General features: G+C 40.8%; 2 protein-coding genes across 2 annotated transcripts; one reads left to right on the forward strand and one right to left on the reverse strand.

Moving 5' to 3' along the window:
• Window positions 1–2,331: 2,331 nt before the first annotated feature.
• Window positions 2,332–11,024, reverse strand: LOC118208835 (microtubule-associated protein 6 homolog). Its single transcript, XM_035383759.1, has 3 exons — window positions 9,802–11,024; window positions 5,942–6,158; window positions 2,332–5,022 (listed from the first exon to the last, which is right to left on the reverse strand). Exons 1-3 carry the CDS (start codon window positions 10,542–10,544, stop codon window positions 4,807–4,809), a joined length of 1,176 nt encoding a protein of 391 aa, XP_035239650.1. The 5' UTR covers window positions 10,545–11,024; the 3' UTR covers window positions 2,332–4,806.
• Window positions 11,025–14,681: 3,657 nt separating this feature from the next.
• LOC118209231 (diacylglycerol O-acyltransferase 2-like) lies at window positions 14,682–22,919 on the forward strand. Its single transcript, XM_035384401.1, has 8 exons — window positions 14,682–14,883; window positions 15,561–15,683; window positions 16,292–16,399; window positions 16,525–16,595; window positions 18,597–18,801; window positions 19,797–19,971; window positions 20,889–21,091; window positions 21,542–22,919. The coding sequence occupies exons 1-8, from the start codon at window positions 14,838–14,840 to the stop codon at window positions 21,694–21,696; spliced, it is 1,086 nt and encodes a 361-aa protein (XP_035240292.1). The 5' UTR covers window positions 14,682–14,837; the 3' UTR covers window positions 21,697–22,919.
• Window positions 22,920–23,362: the final 443 nt, after the last annotated feature.

The raw sequence follows: 23,362 nt of genomic DNA on the forward strand, positions 1-23,362 counted from the left end.
CCTTACGGGCATTCAATATTTTATAAGGCTTTTCCGAATGTAATGCTCTCCCAGAAGATGAATTATTAAAGTCAAAAAATAAAAATCAGGATAAGTGAGTTCCTGATCAGTGAAAAGTACTGTACCCTCACTTTGGCCAACCTTTTGTAAAAGTCAGGTTATTTTTTCACAAAGTCAACTTAATACTCTCCTCCGAGTTTAATCTGAAGTACACAGGGGATGAAATGGAGAAAAAAGCTGCTTCTATGCCAGAGAAGTGTCATTACTAACTAATTTCATCGACTCATTCAATATAAGCCTCATATGAACCAAACCTTCTTCCCTGCATGTCCTCCAGGTAGCCACACACTTTATTTTCACAGGTAGGTTTATATAGAGATAATGAGAAAAAGCACAGTTTGTAATTTGCCAATTGCCCAGTTTTTCTTCCAATTAAGCAAGTATGGGATTTCAAGTAACAACGCTGCAGAAAAGACGACTGTCGCACCTCTGACCTGAGACATTTACTTCCTGTCAAATGTGATTGTATTATTGGTGAGCGATGGGAGAGTGGTGTAGGAAGAAACAGTGCACCAAAGTCACTTTCTCTTGCTGTGGCTAGCCCAACACAGCCGACAAATCTCATTTACCCGAGCAAACATTACAGCCTCAGAATTTTATGTCCAGATAAAAAATTAATATCCAAAATGAGTAGCAGTAATTTCTTCCCCTTCATTTCATTATCTAGCAACACTGAGGCACACTGAAGCATCTTTCCCATACATCAAGCCAGTAAGAGTATTTCATACTAAGCTATTAACTCAAAGAATCGTTAAGTAAAACATTACCAAGTATCCAATCAAAATATTCAGTCTTACTATTAATTTGTGGTTATTTCCTTTATTTAAAAAACCCCATTGCTAAGATATCATACTTCAGTTGTGGGCTGTGAATAGTTAGCTGTGACCAAAAATCCAAGCAGGAGACTGGACTTCATCCTGCAGGGGAAGTGTAGCTCATCTGGTAGATTACCAATTGGCTCCCAGCTATGGTAGCAGTTTTGTGCGAGTACTCCGCTTCCATAAATGCAGTGCGCACCATTTATGTTTGCCAGTTTGTCACATTCGCTACTATAAATCCGTTACATAACATTACAGGCATTTGGCAGACGCTCTTATCCAGAGCGACAACAAAGTGTATAACCATAACCAGGAACAAGTGTGTTGAAAACCCTAGGGGGACGTAGCCTACAGTTCCAAGTGCATGGAGCGACCAAGTAGTTTAACTTGTAGGTTAATCTGATCAACACAAACAAAAGCAGCAACCAAGCAGTCTATTCAAATAATACAACTAATAAGTAGGCAGGAGTGCAATAACTAAAATAAACTAAGATAAACAGCTTACCTAGCTACAAACCTAAGCTTACATAGTGAATTAGAGACTACAGGGAGGTAGGAAGGGATGTTCACCACAATAATAAACTGCAAATCACTTAAACATCCACATCTGGTTTCAAACATTAAACTGATTTATTTTAGCATACCATGTTCAATAAACGCAACGTTAGGAGTTAGCTACTAACCATTGTTTGTTCCGTTTGTTTCATATTCAAACTTGAATTACGTCATCCTGACGTGACAATTCTGTGCAATTTTCTTGGAAGCGCTGGAAAAGAAGAATTGGCTATTTTAGACGGGGGAGACCATTAAGTGTATTCGCAGTATTTTCTCACACCCAATTAGATATGTGCTTATTAGATATAAAGTAGCAACTGATAATATATGTATAATGATTTCCATGTGTAAAAATACATATTACCATTTCTTCTGAGATAACTGAATATTGTATGGAAATGGTATAGTCTGGATAATGTAGAGTAAGCAGGTCATTTGCTGTCAGTAAAGTGGCTGACAGTGGTGCGCGTAATTGAATGGGTATACTTCATGTGTTGATTCTTTTGTTTTATATATGTATATAAATGGTTGTATAATAGTTGGGGCCACTTTTGTAAATAAAAACACCCCACTTTGGTTGAGTCTCATCTCCGAAGTTCACTGTAAAATCCAATGACTGGCCATCCTTGTAACATTTACTTTATGTGCATATTGGAGCAGTTTATGTACAGTCCTTTAAATAAATATACCTTTTTAAAAAATGATATTAGTTCCTGTAAATTACATTTGCACGTCCCTATTCTAACATTGACTTTCTGAACATCCACAAAGCATTTTAGCTTTTAGAAGGAGGCTTTTAGCTCTTTATTTAAGGGTCCTGTTATTATTTCCACTCTGGCTTGGACAAAATGATGACATACACACCGTCCATAACCTTCATTTAAGAAAAAATGACACGTTTTTTTCTTTTGGTCTCCTTTTTGCATTTATTAATAATTTCAATAAGAGCAAGCAGAGAACACAAACACGTCACAATCAAATCATACCTTTAATACATGTCCTTCTACGGTTCCCCCCCACACACCCAACATTTTTTACCATTTCCTTTTTTTCTCGTTCGCTTTCTTCAGACCTATAGCATGAGAGAGATAGCACCGAAGGGTGACGTGCTCAGCACATGGTGCGTCCAACCTGGGATAACGGCACCAAGCAAACGCTACAGAACATCAGCGAGGGGACTCATAATGAAGGGCAACACTTACTCCCGGTTGGCTGGCACCACCAGGAGACACACACTGCCAGGTTAGAGAAGGAGAAGTTGTATTTGTATACGAGACAGATGAGATTAGATGGGGGGTGAGGTGAGTAGCATATTAGGTGGGGTGTCACTGAAAGCAAGGAAAGTCTTATACCACACACTCCTGTCCTGTCACGGCAGTTCAGAGGCAGGCTAATCACATCTGAAACAGTTACACACATCATTTACAAAGAAAGATAATACATATGCCAAGATTATATTGTCTAAGTGGCGAGAGTTCTACAGCAGTGAACTGGATTCAATAGCAACTATAGGCAAATTCTGGGTAAATTTAAGATCAAATTTTTTTTGTTTGTTTGTCTGTTGCTTTAACAACTACAAGTGAAACGCTTTCAAAACCTTCCTCCAACACTATACATGCAATTTCCAGGAAAGTCCATCGGCTTTAGCTGATGAAAGAGGCAAGATAAAGATCGAGAGAGAGAGAGAGCACGTGCAGGTGATTTACATGAAATAGGACAAAATGCAAAATGTTTCAGCTTATAGTACTGCTGCACCATTAGAACTTTTAAACACATAATAAAAACAATAGTTGAAGAAAACATGAAGAAAAACTATTAAAACAAAAAGACCGGTGTCCTCCTTTGTGTAACGTAACAGGGTTACTACAGCAACAGTATAAAAGTACTAGATCACTAAAACTATTGTGTGTCCTATATTTCCCTATCAAATTAGGCCTCCAGAAAGAATGAGCAAAAAAGCAAATGCTAGTGACATCATTTTCATAACAACTTCCTTTTCAAAATCTCACATTAGAATAACTACATTAAAACTCCGGCAAATATTCCACATTATTCCATCCGCCTTACATCCATATCCAGTATGGTCTTGCATACTGTACGCCTGTCCACTGAATCGAAATAAGGAATGGCTAGAGCTGCACATATGCTGCACATAAGGAAAGAACTGGCAAATACTTACATGCTGTTATCTGTAGTCCTCTACCTGGCCTTTCTTTCAGCATCAACTGGCTGCTTCCAATGACTGCATAATATGGGAAACTGATCTTTAGTTTGTCAATCAATCAGTCCTGTATTTAAATGTTAATCTTACTTATAATCATAATGCATGGATTAATAAATTAATATTGCTACACTTTTAAACAATTCTTTTCCTCTTTTCCTTTGCATTTGGTACTGCAAGGAGAACACACTGCTCTAGTGCTATTCGCAGACAACAGCTTTACATCCAATAACTGGTAATTGTATTACAGTAACTTGTTGTAGTCTCTTGGCAACTAAACTGAGGAAACCATTTTTCCTCTATTATGTCAAACGATAATTGAGTGAGCTTTACAACAATTAAATCAGTCAAGGTCCAGAAAATGGAGGTAACAACAGTACAGCCTGAAATACTTTGTGGAATGGGCGCGGTTTGAATTTTTATGCTAAATATTTGAAATATAACACCTGGAGGTATTGAGGTAATGGGAATAATGGGTAAAAATAAATAAATAAATAAAATATCAAAAGCAGAAATTTTGTCAAACCAGCTTATCACTCCTAAAGATTAGTGCAGGACACAAATGAAAAGATCAGGACACTCCTGCGATACCGTACTGCGCACTGAGCATCTGCTCCTGTACTGGGGAATCTCCCCAAATTCAGGATCCAGAATTATGATGCGTGAAACCTTTTGAAATGAATGCAAATTTTAAAGCACCTTCATTACCGCTTCTACCTTTACAAAACATCAGCAAATTCAAGAAAATGATCTGCGTGGCTGTAGTTAAGACAACCATACAGATATGTGTGCCGGCAGCTCTGTGCAAAACTAGTTTCCTAACAGAAGGGTCTGCCGCCTACACGAGTGGGTGTGTCACCATGGAAACCTGGAGCAGAGACAGGAATCGATGAACGGCGGAAGGAGTGGATGCGGTGACAGATGCACGCACTCCCCTCAATAAGGTGTGGGGGAATGATGCAAAGCTGAGAGACGGGGAAAATGACAGCCACAACTTGGTGCTCACAGACCCGCAAAGCACAGACTAGATGCATGGAAAACAAAAGCTGATTGAGACAGACACTGGACAAGGGGATAAAAGCCCTCTAATTTAGTCTGAATCCACCCCCCACCCCCCATAACCCCTGCAAAAATCCCCCGAGGAACATGACTTTACTCCTTTGCCTCTGCTAGTTTGTTGTTCGTCTCTTTGCTTTTCTCCTTGCAGCCCTCCTCTGGCCTGGCCTCAACGGTAGTCACAGGAGCCTTTTTCTTGGCACCTCGGACCGAGGAGACCTGTTTATCTTTGGACTTCTTCGCTTGTTTGCTGCGGTCAGTTGTCGCCGTTGTCTTTTTTGGTTTTGAGCGTGGTGTGTTTGGCCTCTCAACCTGAGAAGGCAAAAGCAGAGGTCATTTTTAAACTTACTGGGTGACGAAAATGGGTTGCTGGAATTCCAGCTTTTAACCAACCGTACCTCTTTTCAGGATCTAGTCATAAATTCATGTATGCACATATGTAGCATATGTAGAGTATTCCTTGTGACAAAACCCACATGATATTTCTGGTTTTCCCAATGTGATGTTTTTAACTTGAACATCTATTTTTCCATGTCCTATTTATTACATCCGGACAAAATGTAACTTATTTTCTTAGCTTTACCTCCTCTGTTTTTAATCTGTCAGTATTTAGAGAGGGGGGGGGGATTAAAACAGATGTTTTTTGTGGGGTGGGGGGTCTTGGAGGGGTGTGAGTGTGTGAATTTCAGTTTACTGTAAAAGACAAGTCACATTCAGAATGATTCATTATTTGAGTGCATACATGATAGGCCTGGCAGTAAAAAATACGAGCACGTGATCACAGCACATGCCTGTTTCATGCCTACAGCGAGATATGAAAGAATTTCCTGGTTGCAAATCCTGGATGCCACGCGGTATGATCCCATAATTCTGTGCGCCAGGCTTCATCGCGGCGTTCCTACCTTGCTGAGCTCTTTCCCGGGCTCGTCTGTACAGGCTTTGTCGCGGCGTTCCTACCTTGCTGAGCTCTTTCCCGGGCTCGTCTGTACAGGCTTCATCGCGACGTTCCTACCTTGCTGAGCTCTTTCCCGGACTCGCTGTACAGGCTGCATTGCGGCGTTCCTACCTTGCTGAGCTCTTTCCCGGGCTCGTCTGTACAGGCTGCGTCGCGGCGTTCCTACCCTGCTGGGCTCTTTCCCGGGCTCGTCTGTACAGGCTGCGTCGCGGCGTTCCTACCCTGCTGGGCTCTTTCCCGGGCTCGTCTGTACAGGCTGCGTCGCGGCGTTCCTACCTTGCTGAGCTCTTTCCCGGGCTCGCTGTACAGGCTGCGTATCCTCCGACGGTCCAGCGCTTTGTTGTCCGCGGGCTGCTGCTTCACTTGCTCCCCTCTGTAGGTGGCGCTGTAGCTGGTCTCCAGGCTGGGCTTCTCTCCCGTCAGTGGCTTGTACTGGGACTTGGCCTTGATGGGCTTCACCGGCTTCACGTCTTTGTAGGCTCTGAACTCGTTCCTGAAAACAATACCAAATTACCCGATTTGCATTAATGCTTCACTGGAACGAATGCAAAACAAATAATCCCATGTTATTATTCCGTAAACCTGCATTACACTTCAAAATGGATTTTTGTTTTAGAAACACCCTGTTTCCTTGCAGTTATAACAAAATGACTCAGAAGATTTTAGTATTCATTGATTTGAAATGGAAGAACACTGTAAATAAGGAAGACAACATTATTTGATATCTGCTCAAAATGGCTAGAGCTGTTCCCAGTAAAATTCCTCATTGTTTTGCAAAAACACGGTTGCGTAGAAATGAAGACAAAGGACATGCACATAAACAGAAGGCAGGAACCACGGAAGAAGGGCACTTCGACGACATTTCTCTTGGATGAGTACACAAGGCTTTCAATAATTCATGCTGTTCCCTTCTCTCTACATAGTAGGAGTCTCCTACAACACAGCCAAAACCACATTTTGAACAACCTCGCGTTTACAACCAGTTAACCAGTTTTAACTCTCCTTCCGTCTCTCTCTGCTCCCAAAACATCATTTCATATTTCACTGGTTTCGTATCATCGCACAGGGTATGAACCTGGACTTCTTTGTGGAAGGTTTTTGGTTGGTATTTTGGGCGGGGCAATTTTTAGCAGTGAATGTGAAATCACAGCTTTTCTAAATGGACAATACGGAAATGTAAAGCATGTATGTAACCCCGGTAAAAACAAATAAGCAATAGCATATGGAGGGGTGGTGGGGGGTGGGGGGGTAGTGCTAATATTGTTGCAATCCGAGTCCCTTTATAGCTCATGTGAGGGACTGTATCGATTCAGTAATGCTATAAAAGCAGAATGAGGGTTGAGAAAAAAAAAATCAATACTGCACTGCGAATATGCCCATCTATGACAATCTCTGCCCCAATGTCAGAATCGCAGCATATCACGATGAGCCAGCAGGAAACCAACCAATCTTCCCATTAAGAAAATGTTTCACAGTCTATGGAGAAAGGCTAGAAAAGCTCCAGTAAAACGGGACTGTAATGTGACCTGTTCCTTTGAAAATAACTTTCTGACAGATCAACATCTATATGAGCTTTGCCTTGAGGACTGTATACACCAAGGCACTTAGAGGGACACACAAATAACCAACCGGTGCTGCATCTGTCAAGTTTTACTTTATGAGCCACTGTAACACACCACTGTAGTACCGCACAGCGTAGGAATTAGATGAAGCAGCATACAGGAATGGCTGGCTTTACACAGACATTTTCAACAGAGTACTCAGAGTAACAAACAATCTGATGAATTAATGCATCAAGGATACTGTACTTGAAAACATTTTTTAAATGAATGAACGGGAACTCCAAGATTGCACTGTAATAACAAACAGTAACATTTTCCAGGAAACTTAATTAAATCCTTTTCTGACGATTCAAAACCTGATGCATAACCGGGAGAGAAAAGTTATAGCCTATACAACTGATGATGTGCGTTTATATTACAGCTCTTTCAAATGGCAGCCATTGCAGAATGTAGAGATATAAGGGTTGTTACTTACGTCATGTGCCCAAGGGCAGAAATAAATGTGAGGTTTCCATCGATTCTGAAATAATACTTCTGCGGCAATACGGTACTGGAACACTGAGACTGCCAACATTGCACTTATCACCAGGAACCAACTCAAATAGCATGCCAATTTTTATCAAGGACTTGAAAAAACAGGTACTTGACAGAAAAAGCTGAAGCACACAGAAATCAAATGTACACAACATGATTATGTAACAGAGAGAAGACAGTGCCCCTGGTCTGGGCTATTTTACAGTGTACCACTTCCTGATCACTACTGGTTAGACTGTAGAATGCAGTGAATTATAGACCTTGCTTTCTAGGAGTTCAAGAGTGCAACCCCTCTCTACCATAACCCACCATACAACCCTACAGACTTGCATGGGTTCTCTGCTCACTGATATATAATGCTACTGACACTATATACAGTATAATGCTAACAGTAATTACTAACCAGTGAGGCAGTGGATCCTGGAGTCCCCCCCTTTTCATCACTGCCCTCTAGTGGAGTAAAGAGCTACCTGCAATGACCAGACCGACTCATGGTAGTCTGCAACTGGCTCAATGTATAAGTCCTAATTCCTGACCAGACGTTATTATGTATGCAGGATTATTTTATGGCAATAAGTCGTTAACCTTATCATAGGTCTCAACTTTTTTCCAGGACTAGAAAGAATTGCTTACTTGCATTAGCTTATGCTTTACTTCACTCTGGATAAGAGCATCTGCAAAATGAGTAAATGTAAAATTCCCTTACTCCACCCCTTTGAATTCCAGATCCCCATCTTAGGTACCCAATATTTTTGCAGTGTGCAAAAAGATTAAGTCAGATAACAGCTGACTGCTTTCTCTTACATCAGACCTACATGCACGCAAGTCACTGCAGTTCCAACTGCCCCACTGGAGTTGTTCTATACCCAACACAAAGGTTTGTGTGTATCCGCCTTAGACTTCATTACATCACTGGGCAGACAACTGTCACCTCCCGCATGCACCCACCATGCTAGCTGCACACATACACTGCCCACAAGACAAACCCACCATTTACAACTGCCTTGAGTTTTGCCTCCATCCCCGTACACCCCTCCCCCATTATAAGCAATAATATAACTCATTTCCAATCGTTCGCACATCTATCCATTCCATACAAAAGTAAGAATGCACAACATCAAAACCAATTTCATCAATTCAGTACTGACTGCATATCTAATGTACTGCTCCGTTATAAGGTTTCTTATCATAGGAAACCCCAGACTCCCATCAGGCACAGTGAATAGCTTTGGCTTTCAAACATATTTCTAAGCCAGCAGCTCCACTACACTTGGACACTCGTGGTGAGCAGTTGAAGCAATACAGGGTTTGGCTCGCTAGCAACACGGTAAGGAGGGCCTTCCCAGAAAATGTTCAGGCTGTTTAAAGCCTGAGGTCAGTAAGACAGTTGGAGGCAGCCTTTTCCCTGGAGCAAATAAATCCATTGCCTCATTACAGAGATGGAGCCCTGTGCAGTAGACAAAAAGATAATAATGCTCTGCACAGTTCACAAAGGCCCTGACTCATTGTGTCAAGTAAAACAAGTGACACGATGAAGGAAAAGAGGTTTATTGATTGGTTGCTTGCTTGACTGACTGATATGCCATGCCTTGAATTCCCTTCCAATCACGTCTCCTCCTCAGGTTACCACAGCAAAAGAGAATTTGATAGTTTCCCAGAGCCGTCCATCCCACTTGGCAGATCAGGCACAGCACCTAGGGCCCCGCCTTCTTGTCCAGGGCCCCATTCTCTCACCTTCCTATGACAGCAGGAGCTTTGGAGAGGCCTCCCCAATTTTTTTTTTTTGCCAAGGGCCCCAAAAGACTAGGGACAGCTCTGTAGTTTTCAATCCCTTTTTTTAATAAACATAGGATAAAGATGTATGTTACCTACAAGCAAATAGCTTATTTTGACCTATACTACATGGCACTTCAAACACTGCAGTTTCGAGGTTACTTTGTTTTAACAAGCAGCTTGCAATATTTCCAAACTGGTTCAATGCGTTAAATACACTGTAATAGCGCCATCGCGTAAAACAGACGTAGTTTAATAAATACATACCTGTATGAGCTCCCGGCAGCAACATCATTCTTGATCTGTCGGTTTAGTGCGTCTGCAGCCGCTCGTCCTTTACCCTCCACAGCGACACCTCCAGGTTCTGGTAGCTCTATTTTGATGCTCACCCTCCTCTCGGCTACTTTGTCTTTCTTCACAAGCTTCTTCGTGTCCTTCTCTTGCACCTTGTCAGCGATCACACTTTTCTCCACACCGCTGTCATCCTCTGTCTGCACGGGAGCAGACTTGGGCCGCGGAGGCTGTTTACTCCGGCTGGGGCTGGGGCTGGGGCTAGGTTTGGGAATCCACGGGTGGTCTCCCCGTCGTGCGATCGGCCACGGCTTGAAATCCTTCTGATACTGCGTTTCGTTGTTAAAAGGTGTCTCCGAACGGTGATACTCGTTTTTGGGTTTGAAACTGGGTTCCGGTCGCACTTTCCAAGCTTTGAAATCCTGGCGCATCACAGATGCGCTGGTTGGTTCTCTAACAGCCCTAGCAGCAGCCCCGGTCGCGGGTGGAGCCCGAGCTATAGCCTCATGTTGCCTGTGGGAAGGCTGCGTTTCTATGGCGACCGCGCTGGCCCATGCCTGGGGATGCGGTTGTTTTGGTTGTGGCTGCAAATGGAGGCGCTGCACTTCAGCAACATCGGAATACTTCGTGAAAACCAAAGGTACTGCAATGTCAGCTTTGTCCAAGTCGCTCCAAAAGCGGTTAATGCAGCAAGCCCTGGTGATGCAGGGCCATGCCATGTTCAAATACGAGGATTTAAATGTTTCGTATGCAAAAATAAATGAATGCGGAACACTAAAATAAACCAAACGTATTTTAAACCTATGATCAGCGCAATTATTGACCAGTTACACGATCAAATTGTACTCCACGTTCAGATGTGCGCGGGCCTCGCAAATCCTGTGTGAAATAGATAAATATCAGTGTTGAATCTCAGGACGGAGAATATTAATCCATAGTGAATGGCAAAAAAACAACAGGTATTGAAGAATCGTCCGCTTCATTACACTTTATGTCCGGCTTATTTCAGAAAGGCAGTTGAGCATAGAAAGATGCGTTTCACTTATTCAAACACTCCGCACAGCAATACTGATCAAGGGGTGATAGCGCACGAACACGACCCCACCCTCTTCTTCAGAAAACCGAGGAGATGGCCAGAGTCTGTGCACTGGATTTATCACCTGCTGCAGCGTCAGCGTCTGGGAACCGATATGGGCGGAGTCTAAACCAGTTTAACCGTTTTCTTTCCAGAGCGGAGGAATAGCAGGGGTACTAGGCGCGAACAACTACGGGAGAAGCAAGTTTTGCCCGTAGAAACATGGACGAAAATGACTTGCACCGTGTTAACATAATTTATAGAAAAAAGCATACCTTTAAAATACATCATAAATAAATTTTATGATCCTACCATGAGCGAGCCTACTGACTTATGATTATTTTATAATAATACTTTCCCCATAGTTTTAACCGTTCAATCATGTGTATTCATTTGGTTGTGTATTGACTTTTTAAATCTTTATTTTCTAAAGAAGGTATTTCTGAAATTCTGGCATTGTACTAATGGCTAAATATGGGATTGCAGTTGTAGTAATGCAACCATAATAATTGTCTCCATTTCCATATCCATCGTGCTGAAATTACTGCATGCGATAATGTATCCTCAATGTGAATCTGTGACCTCTGGTTGACCATTTGGAATATAGACGTGCTAAAAAGGAGGCTGTGGACCCTTTTGCCTCTTCAGAAATGCGATGGACTTTTTGTTCATCGACTGTAAGCAGATGGTGTTACTGCATTCACAAGCGGTCAACAGCCTGCAGCCTCCACCCACACACACCCACTTACTGTGTGATCACACCTGCTACTTCATGCAGAGCCAGTAGAATTGCAAATGCAAGGATTTCTTTCATTTCAGTTCACCCTTATTGTGTTTGTGGATCTCACCACTGCACATTATATTGCTGCAATTATATCCAACTGTTCCATTGCCATGTATGTGCTGTGACTACATCTACATCTAACACTTCTGCTGCCATCAAGACCAAATACTGTTCACATTTACTGCCAATACAAACCACATTCTCAATTATTTTAAAAAATCATTAGTAAGAAAATGAATTCATTTGAAAGATGCTCGATAAACAACTGGAGGGGGATGCCGGGAAGCATAACACAGTTGTACGATACAAGGTCAGAATAATAGCAGTGAAGAGCAAAGACCTAGACAGTACTAAACTATGCAGACAACTTTACATACATCCCTTAATATAACATATCCAACATAATTACAACTATGAGAAATGTACAGAACTACTCATAATCAGCTGGACATTAACAGAGAGTTCAGTTTGCAGTACATCCAACAGATTTAGGTCAGATCAAAGATCAGCGAACACAGTCACTTTTATAAGTAGATACTTTTCACAACATGGTGTTTTACTGCCTATGTGCTTCTTACATTTTCATTGTGCCTGTTTTGTAATGACAATTTAAGAAATCATACTAAGTTTAATAAAGTCCTCTATTTCCTGAACGTTGCATGATTAAACTTTTTGTCCAAGTAGGATGATAATCCACATTGGCATTGCAACGTTTGATTCTCAGCCAGTAGGGGACAGAGCTGAGGTGACAAAGGCTGCAGTAAACTTGTGGGCAAAACACCTCTCTCTCTCTCTCTCTCTCTCTCTCTCTCTCTCTCTCTCTCTCTCTCTCTCTCTCTCTCTCTCTCTCTCTCTCTCTCTCTCTCTCTCTCTCTCTCTCTCTCTCTCTCTCTCTCTCTCTCTCTCTCTCTCTCTCTCTCTCTCTCTCTCTCTCCCCCAGATTAAAATGCAAATAAAAAAGAAGGTGGAAGAGGAGGAAGAAAAAAACCCACAATGTGACATTGATACTGCTTACAACAATGACAATGCTAAAAATAATAGTTAAAGTATGATGCCAATATTGCTTAGTCACTGCCCCTTAGACTATGGCTTACTACTACCAGGCAGCTAAAAATGCTGAGCTTCCCTACCTAAGAAATACTGCCAATTTATTGTGCTTTTATGTCAACAAAGAAGATGCCTTCCTAAAATATGTATTAATAAAACCTATTATTCATCACTAGATACAGACTTACACACAGGCATACATTTTGATGCATCTGAATAATACTGACCCATCTCATATCAAAAGCAATGATATAACATAAAAGAACATGATTATCATTAAAATATCTATACATTTTGTATTATAAGAATTCTTCAGCACATAACAACACATACAATATTGCAATTCATACTATAAAGCATATTTTCAAGAAACGTACTTTACTCAATGAGCATACTTGTTCAGTGTAAAGCTATGTGATACAGTTTTTGCCATGTCATGGCCATGTGGCTTGCCAATTACAATTGCATTTATTAAGTGGGACATTAATTGAAAGTTTAAATAACAGCTGCATAGAATGCTTGATCTGCTGCTGATCTTGTCTTAGCTTTATACTGAAACAAAAGCCTCAGAATAAGGGCCTATTGCATGCTAATGCCATAAAAAAATGACACATTGACTGCAGTGCAGTTGAACAGATGCATAACCTGCTGAGACTGGGATATGGCTCATGGAATGTACTGGCCTTGGGCTAAGTACTAGCCAAACACTGATCACTACAATTTTGTTTTGACCGTGTTGTCCTTGGTACCCATGTCTCTTGCTTCTAGCACTCTGTAATTTTTACAACCACTACTATTGTGGCCGGTGTTATATTTTTGTATAATCTAAAGTCGTCCATGTCTGTCCATATAAAATCCAATGATGACATGCCTTGTTTTTCAACTGGGTGAATGACTACACATTAGTTTAGTATGTCACATATGTAAGATTTGCTTTATCTATTTTAGCACTTTCTGTTGTTAATATAATGCATGCATGGACTCAATATAATAACATTGTCAAGTTGTCCTTTCACTAGAGAGTAAGCAGTAGTTTCCCAGGGCAAAATGTAAGATACAACACTCAAAATACTGATAGAGCACAAGGCCAAGGGTAACCACCACGCTACAATGTTTTGTGGGGGGCGCGTTGCCTTCCCTGTTTTTCCCACGGCGTGCATGAACTGGCCCTGTGGGCTATGCATTGCAAATTGTGGTCACTCACTCACTCACTCACTCACTCACTCACTCACGGACGACCTCTGAGAGACGTTTTGTGGGACGCATGCAAAGGTGGTGCTTCGTTTAGTAGGACGCATGCGCAGGTGGTGCCAGCTAAAATGTGTCTACGGAAGGGAGTTGCGCCGTAGGTCTGGATGATTCCGTGCTTGTTCACACTTCCTTGATAATGACTGATTGTTTATTCTTGTTGAATATCTCCTGCAGTCTTTCTCTCATTACAGGTTAACATTTTACAACAAAACAGTTGCACAAAGCATTCCATTTCCACTCTCTCTCTCTCTCTCTCTCTCTCTCTCTCTCTCACACACACACACACAAACAATATTTGTAATTACTATGCTCTTTCACAACCATCATTGGGGTCTATTCTGTGTCCATATACTCTTCACTAGCCTGCAAGGTCTGGATAGTCAATAACCGCCTACACAGATACAATTAAAATACTTATTCCATGTGTTTCAACGGCTGACAGGACTTGCCCATTTAAAAGCTCATAGGAATGTATTCATCACTGAGGAACTTAAATAAATATATACTTATATATTTTGACCTTTATAATGTGTAAAATGGGAGGAAAATGCAAACAAGAGAAAGACACGGCGAAGAACAAAACAGTTGTAATGCAATAATCTGCTGCTGAGTACCAATAACATGCCGTACAAAAAAAAAAAAGAAAAAAAAGAAATTGGCGATACGGACAAATGGAACACTTTTAACATTAGCCTTCCTTTTCGAACATTGCTCCTCCCAGGATATTCCCTCACCGCGCAGCCATAAGATAAAGAGGATCATGCGAGTATAGCGGAACTTTTCAGCTTTGTATTGTCGAATTTACGTGCTGCATTAAACTAGCCACTAATAATTTATTCACTTAATTTGTCTAGTATGGGAATTTTGAAGACAATCCTTGCCGCATACTCCGGTGTCCTACGTGAGTAAACTTTATATTTTGTCTGTTGCGGCGCTCTGGTGTCGTGCAAGGTGAATTAATCTAATTCTGCACGTTTTTTCAGGCAATCCCGAGTCAGCCGTAGACTAACGTATTACTGTTTTTACATGTGACATAAAATGGTTAAAATCTAATATTCATGTTACCAGGAATCTCTTTTCCCAGAATAATTATCAGTGCTTTACTTTCAGTGCTTACGAAAATAACTAACCTAAAGAAATTTTAATTAAGGTAGTAAAGGTAGAGTTAAGGTAAAAAAAAATGTTGGCAGGTAGCAAACAAGTTACTTGCACATAATTAGCTAAATGATTCAGATACAGTATAGTACGGTGCCTATTAATTACTTTGACGTTGAAAGTCAACTAGTTCACACTAGTGATGAACACAGAAGCTGGAGCTGCTGTGAAATATTTAGCCCCGGGAGACTGATTAAAGACTGGAAATAACTTATCCTTGATACTTGATTTAAGGACATCATTGGGAAAATGGCCCAGAATAGTTGTGCTTGAAAAAAGGTTGATGCTTTTGTGATGCAAACAGTAAAGCTTCTCTGTGAGTCGTGACCTCTTCACTTTTTTCATCTGTGAATGGAATTACTACACACCCACATTAGAATCATAAGGGATTTTGCAAGTGCGTGACGAATTAACTCTTCACAGGTACATGGTCAAACTCTGCCATGCAGGACCGATCCACGGCACTCCGGGGGCCCAAAATCCAGCTGGAGAAACACTTACGGGTTATCTCTGTGCTGCAGTGGATACTGTCCTTCCTCATTATGGGTGAGAACATTCATATCTGTTGGTCTTTTTTAAATGCTCACCATCTTGGCAAAGTTAGTCTTTTTTATTTTAAAGTGATATTGACCTGGTAATTTTGACACAGAAATACTCTTTGATGCACAACTGATGTTTTCTTTTTTGCTAACTGTCTGGGTTCATCTTTGATGAATGGTGTGACATTTGTGTTCTATGTTATATTTGAAAACAAAACATTCATATAAAATCATGAATAAATATGTTCAGTACAGTACTACCTGCAGTGTCAACTGGACAGCAGTTATGAGGAGGCTTGTTCACTTGAAGCACTACATTCACATTACTGGGGGTGATATGGACTGTCGACCTGGAGCTGCACACAGTTGGTTTGGCCAATTTGATGCTTGCATACTGTTGCTTTCAAATCTGTCTTGCCATCTAAATAGCTGGAAACTCAAAACCAGCAATAATGTACTCAGTCGATCTGTTGGGGTTGGGGGTTGGGGGTGCGGGGGGGGGGGGGGGGGGGGGGGGGTCTCATGTTAGACTAGATGAAGGATACAGGGAGTCTTTCATTTTAATTTTAGAGGATTATAAATAATAGTACACTTATTTGCTATTTGTTTCCCCAGGAGCTGCCTGCACTGCAGCCCTCATCTACTTGTTTTGTACAGATTTCTGGTTGATCCCTGCCTTATACACACTTTGGTTCATCTATGACTGGAACACTCCTAAGCAAGGCAAGCTGAGTCTAGTCATGAGAACACTGACTGACTCCAGAGAGCCTGTCTCCTTTTGGCATACATTTACCCTGTCTGCGTCATATGATACATGATCTCATTGGTTTATCCCTGTGGTTCCTCAGCTGGCCGGAGGGCTTCTTGGGTGAGGAACTGGACCATATGGACCTACTTCAGAGACTACTTTCCTATCAGAGTAAGTGTGCTCATTTTCCAGTGATGGACCACTGATGTTTCACCAGGCCACATATGGGTGGATCTGCCATTCTTTGACTCAAATCTAAGCCAATCCTCCTTGGAAGTCAGTGAAGGACAGCACATGGTAGGCAGTGTTCAAAGTGGAAAAACTAAATGCTGGAACTAGGGCAACCAGATGGGAAGGGAATGAAATCCCATGAACTATGTAATGGGGGTGGAGATTGCTATCAAGGACCATAGGGTTTGTGGGGGGGGGGAGGCTGTGGAGAAATTTCTATTGTGGACCAGGAGGGGGGGTTGGGGGATTGTGACCTGGGGTGAGAAGAATGCTAGAAAGAAGGAGCGGAATGCTAGCCAAAGTGCTGGTACTCATAATTATGAGCAAAATATCAGTTCCAGCTCACTTCAAGCACTAATGGTAGGCCCAGCCATTAAAAGGTTGCTGAGGCTTCACTTCAGTCACTCAACAATTTAAGAAAATACAGCTGAAAACGTTGTATATGCTAATCAATAACAAATGCCTTAGAGGTACATCACATGGTACACGGTCTTGTTTTCAAAAGACTTGTTCAATGTCCTAAATCAAGTTTAAGGCAAAATGTTGATTAAATCCAAGCTTACATCTTAAATATATTTCAATAATAAGGTTATCATTTGCTGTAGTAGTGATTTTCGTCAAATTTCCACATCACCAGTACCATCTGGAACAGTCACAGCTTAGTTTTTGTGTCCAGTATTAACTTGCAAGCATTGTTGTTTCAAGAAGGTGATCAAATATATAACATAGCACAAAAGGCAACAGGTAATATCAAACATTGTACATTACATAACATTATTGGCATTTGGCAGATGCTCTTATCCAGAGTGACTTAGAATTAGAAAACATGGGCATAAATCAGAATACCTGTCCTGGAGGTGGGAGGTAAATTCTCCAAAACCATGAATGTGAAAACCTACGATTGTCTGTAACCTAGCCCATTGGCAAACATACAAGAGAATTATGCAGTAACAAAACACAATAAAACAACCAACTTTAAAAACTGACAACTAATGAAACCACAGTAACAGATTAAATAAGAAGAAAGCAGCAAAAACACACCGGTGGTTACCAAAGAGATGCTTAGCCTGCTCTAGAAGAAATCCCGCAGCTCCTACACACCTGATAGCAGTGCACCTGTCATTGTACACAAGTAACAGGTTATTTCAAAGCAGTGTTGTTCAAGTTAGGGTAGCAGTTTTACTACAGTTAATTAAACCTTTTTATATTTCATTCAAGCGCTCCTGCCCAATAAAACCCAATAATCCAACGAAGCCTTTAAATAAAAGATTAGATTTTATGTTGACTGAGTTTATCTATCTGAGATTCTGAAAATAGTCACCCATCAGCAACAACTCTCCAACGCACTCACTCCCCCACCAACAACCCTCCCCTCCAGGTCACACATTCTTAACCACATCACTCCCACAAACCCACACATTCTCCCTTCCACAATTCCCTGACTGTGACAAGTTCTTAGCAAGATTAACTAGTTATTTTCTTGTTTATGATTTGATTACTTTGTTTGTGATGTGGCTGTAGCACACAGTATCTGCATTACGATGGCACTGCACCAGTTTCACGGTAAACAGGTTTTCCAGAAATGCTCATACAGAATTCACGAATTGCATTTAATGCCAACAGCAGTATGTCTCACTCATGTGATGAGTTATTATAATCTTGTCATTGTCAGGCTTTATTCATAAACAGTCAGCCTTCCTACTTTGACCTTCAACTACAAAGCTCATAAGTAGCATCAGTGGTATAGGACATCTGCATCTGCAAGCCAAATGAGATTTGTTCAAGGCCATCGGCTTGGTGTACTCTTGTCCATGTCTGATAATTTACATGGACTAAATACTCCCTTTTTTGAATTTTCAAATTCATTTCATGGTCTTGGGTAACATAGCAATATATTGAGACTTTTGTATTAATGCTGCTATCTTTTTGTTTTCTTCCCAGCTTGTTAAGACACATAACTTGTCGCCTAGCAGAAACTACATTTTTGGCTATCATCCCCATGGAATATTTTGTTTTGGTGCCTTCTGTAACTTTGGAACCGATGTTAATGGATTCTTAAAGGAATTCCCTGGAATAAGGCCTTTTGTGACCACCCTGGCTGGTAACTTCTGGATGCCCATAGTCAGAGACTATTTGATGTCTGTTGGTAAGTGGGATATCCTGTATATTTCAGTATGGTTTGCTTTTCTCAATAACATTTTGCAGGTGGACTACAATCACCATGGACTCATCAAATACCAATTTTGATATAGCTACATTATGCCATTACTATGTTGTGGATACTTCTTAAAATGAGCTAATTTTGCGCAAACATAACTCAGTTTAAACCCAACGAGTCTCGACACAAGACCCCTAATTCTGTCAGTCATGTGCTTTTTATATTTTCATGCCTGTAGACTTTATTTGATTTGAATGAGACCTCAAAATTCGAAATTTGGACGCCAAATTGCCTATAGACCTAACATGGGGAAACACAATGCTAACTTACAAACTCAGGCTAGCTTCTCCCAGTTTTAATAATTCCATTGTTCTAAAATGCTAAAGGAATATGAGAACAACAAGAGACATTTGTGTCTATCACTGCAGTAACCGCAGGCAGCAGGGAGACACACCGTCACCGAGCAACCAGTCAGTCATACACTCTCTCTATCTGAAGTGGCAAGCAGTCAGTTAGTCTAACTATAATGTGTCGAATCCAGTAAAGCAAGGGCAAAACGATGTGGCTAGCCAGTTCTATTGACTTTAGGTATCGTATTGTCTTTGCTATCTGTTTGACAAAATTGACAATACACTGTACAGAGAAGGTTTATATCTTAAGCAGTCTTCCCCATGGTGAGCAAATGTTGTCTGAAGTACATCAGACATTTACAGAGTTGTTACAGCAGTTGTTAAAGATCTGTGTTGATGCACCTTGATGGAGAGCAGGCTGATGTTAGCATTAGGGATGATCAATTTCATTTCCTGTCTTTTGATACTTTAGGGAAATTCAAAATTTCACTTAAAACATAGTTTTTTTGTGATTAATTGTGTTTTTGTTTGCTTTGTTTGACATCACTAATCATTAATGACTGTTAATAATTATGGACCATGTGAGAATTAACCCTGTTCGTTATGCAATGACCAGACCTTTTGCTTTCTCAGGTATCTGTCCTGTGACGCGTACCACGATCGACTACATCCTGTCACAGAATGGGACGGGTAATGCGGTTGTTATTGTGGTGGGCGGCGCTGCTGAGTCTCTTGGCTGCACTCCGGGGGTCAACACAGTCGTTCTGAAGAACCGCAAGGGCTTTGTGAAGGTGGCTCTGCAAAAGGGGTAAGCATTTTTAGTTTAGCTACAGCTGTCTTCTGGCCTGCTTTTACATTGCCATTCAGGACATTTATATTGATTTATTCTCATAATACTACCATTTTCAAGTCATTAGTTGTTATGCATGTTTATTATTATATAACTGGTTATATAATGTTATTAGGTAACATTATTTTTCAAAATGACCGGTAGTCTACCTTCTAATAATACAATCAGCAAAGTAAATAGTTTTATCTTGCAGTAAGGTTTGCTTTCACATTAGGTTGCTAACAGAATGGAAATATTTTTATTTGTTCTGTCCTAAAACAAACAATATCTCTTACTGTGCCAGTATAAGACCTTTTGCTTGGATGAAAAATTCCAATGTATGTATCTAATCTCTTTGCTTGCTGTTGAGATAAGCATTTTTGCCATTCTGGCTAAGCTGAATGCTGGCAATAAGGAGGTTTATTTAGTGATCATAGCAAGCTAGAAGCACATTTTATCTGGGCAGTCAAATGTTAGATTTATGAAAGTGTGAAACTCTCTTCTAATAGTTCAGAGTTGTGATCTTTCTGAAAACAGTTATTTTCCTTTCCAAGATGCACCTTTAAGATTCAAACAATTCAAACATTTAAAAAAACAAATTCCACTCACTCCCTCCCAACTGGCAGTAGGTTTGAGAACTTTTTCCACCTTGGAATGAAAATGAACACTTCACTTTTTTGGTTTTATCTGCACCAATTTAATGTATGCCCTTTTGTGTAATATCTGAATTAAATGTCACAGTTCTACTACCTGCTTCTTAGTTCTGTTTGTACCTGGAACATGGTTATATGCTTGCTTGTGGCCTGTTTTCTCCCTTAACAATCACTTAGGAAGATAAAGGACTGATGTCTCAAGTTCGTTAGTGTTTAATGAAGCTCGTTGATTTTTCCTGGCAGGGCGGACCTGGTGCCAGTGTACTCATTCGGGGAGAACGAGGTGTACAGACAGCTGGTGTTTGAGGAGGGCTCGCAGTGGAGACGCCTCCAGGAGAAAGCCCAGAAGCTGCTGGGGTTTGCCCCCTGTCTGTTCCACGGCCGGGGGCTGTTCTCCCCTGAGTCCTGGGGCTTCATGCCCTATTGCAAACCCATCACGTCCGTCGGTGAGCAGTCGACTTTATAGTCCTAGCCTCACCTGTTCACCAGTGGACAAAGTATAATTATTACAGTTGTACTTAGTAATTGTAACCACATCTGTATATAATGTAATCTATTGTAATTATCTCTTGCATTATTGAAAAATACCAGACCTGGGTCAAATACGTATTTGTTTTGGTCTCAAATACTTTTCTGTGCTCTGTTGATCGTGCCTGGTGTAACTGGACCTGCCAATATGACCAGAAGGTGGGGTTTGCACTTTTTGAGAGTATTTCATTGGTTCCAATACACCAGACAAGATCAATAAAGCACAGAAAAGTATTTGAATCCAAAACAAATATGTATTTGACCCAGGTCTGAAAAATACATCATATTTGATCTGAAGAGCATTTAGGTTTTTAGTAAAACTGACAAGGTTGTTCTGTGCTAATTTCCTGAATGCCTTTATCTTTCAGTGGGACAGCCCATCACAGTGCCCAAGATTGAGAATCCCAGTAAGGAGGTTGTGGATCGCTACCACACCATGTACATGGACTCCCTCAGGGAGCTGTTTGACAAGTACAAGACCCAATTCGGCCTGAAGGAGAGTGAAGTCCTGATGATACTGTGAGAACCTGCATGGCCCCAAATGAGAGACACCCATCTGTCCCGGGCCATTGGGCCATAGGGATCAAAGGCCTGAGATAATGCTTACTGGTTGGCCAGTGCACCTGGTCATGTAGGGAGTCCCAGATTAGTTGTTGAGCTGAAGCACGTGGTGGTGTGCCCTGCTGCAGCAGCCTGCTGGGAGTTAGCTGTAAACAATGAGCTTTGCCTGATATCTCTGTGTCCTTTCCTTCTATGTGCATTGTGGATAGATCTTACTAAATATCTACTAGCGTGAAAGGTGTGTTAAGTCACTCAGCTCACTGACTTCTGTTATGGCCCTGCCCTTTCCAGCTCCTCATGGGTTCTCATTTTCTCTCATATTCCCCTGGTGTAAATGCCCAGGTAATTGCTTTGGTGAGCATACAGTATGTGGACCGCTCCTCCCGAGTTTGGCCGTTGCTCTCCTCGTCACTAGCACCTTTTCCTTTGTTTGTTCTTTTGTTTCAGTTTTTGCTCTACACACCTACCCACCTTGCATCATAGTTTTACTTTGAGTATATATATATATATATAATCTTTTTAAAAATTGAATTCTCAAATTCTCTGCAATTTATTTTGATTGCTGACACAAATCCTGGCATGGTCATTTTTATTCAACCACTTGGTGGCACCATAGTTCTGTTTCTGTTGGACATATGCCCTCTAAACAAATTCTGAGTCCATTTCAGGCATGTTGGTGTGGCCAACCATTAGATATTAATTACAGCTGATGATTAATTCTCACATATAATGAGAGAAGACCCTTTTTGATGGTGTGGGTTGGAGATTCAGGAGTGGTGAGATTCTGTGAGCTCTACTGATTTACACCTCAGTCTATTTACTGTGTGCTCTGGGATTCAATTTAAATTTAAATTCACATTTCTGAAATATTTTTTCATCCAGAATTTGTAAATTCCTTTCGGTATAGTACTATAGAACTACAGAAATCAAGATGTATACATGATGATGATGAAGTTGTAAAGCTTGGTTATAGGACTTTTCCCCTTCGGTCATGAGTTGAGTCAATTGTGAACTTACGGTTTATGCAGTACATCTCAGGCCACTATTTCTAAAATCTTAACTTCTTCTATGTACTTTTAAGTGTGATGTGGATTTTCACACTGTAAGTATTGCAGTTGCATGGAATTTCTTTTTTTTTCATTTTTCAGTGAATAAAATACTCAAATAAATTGAAAATGTATACCAGTTGGATTGATAGTTAGCTCATTAGCTGGATAGAATATTTATCACTTATCTGGGCTTCAGAAAAATTTTGTACTTGAGTCATCAAATTGCACAATTTTAGATAACAATTTTAGATAAGAAAATGTACCTACAATATTATGTCTTGCACTTTTAAGCTGTTAGTAGATAGGCATCAAATGATAGAACAGACAGAACAAAGACCTGATAGAATTCTTCCCACAGTGTGGTAATCCCATAAAACCGGACTTCTCAAAGTGAATATTTCCCACTGGGACTGCTTCTGGCACTAGAACACGGAACAGAAAAAGTGTATGAGTGTACAAAAAAAGCAGTAGCACTGTAGAAAAAGAAACATTATTTTGTTGCTTGTTGTTTTTCTCTCCTGTACCCCTGCTGTAAAATGACATAAAATTTCTTAGATTCCCATGTCATTGTATTTCCTT

Source organism: Anguilla anguilla, chromosome 12, assembly GCF_013347855.1.
Source record: "Anguilla anguilla isolate fAngAng1 chromosome 12, fAngAng1.pri, whole genome shotgun sequence".
Lineage (NCBI taxonomy): Eukaryota > Metazoa > Chordata > Actinopteri > Anguilliformes > Anguillidae > Anguilla > Anguilla anguilla.

Coding starts and splice junctions, on each gene's coding strand:
- LOC118208835 (XM_035383759.1), bottom strand. CDS start 10,544: ATGGCATGGCCCTGCATCACCAGGGCTTGCTGCATTAACCGCTTTTGG. Junction 6,159..9,801: donor GCTGCCGGGAGCTCATACAG/GTATGTATTTAT, acceptor TATTGTTTTCAG/GAACGAGTTCAGAGCCTACA. Junction 5,023..5,941: donor CCGGGAAAGAGCTCAGCAAG/GTAGGAACGCCG, acceptor TTGCCTTCTCAG/GTTGAGAGGCCAAACACACC.
- LOC118209231 (XM_035384401.1), top strand. CDS start 14,838: ATGGGAATTTTGAAGACAATCCTTGCCGCATACTCCGGTGTCCTAC. Junction 16,400..16,524: donor CTGGAACACTCCTAAGCAAG/GCAAGCTGAGTC, acceptor GTGGTTCCTCAG/CTGGCCGGAGGGCTTCTTGG. Junction 19,972..20,888: donor AAGGTGGCTCTGCAAAAGGG/GTAAGCATTTTT, acceptor TTTTCCTGGCAG/GGCGGACCTGGTGCCAGTGT.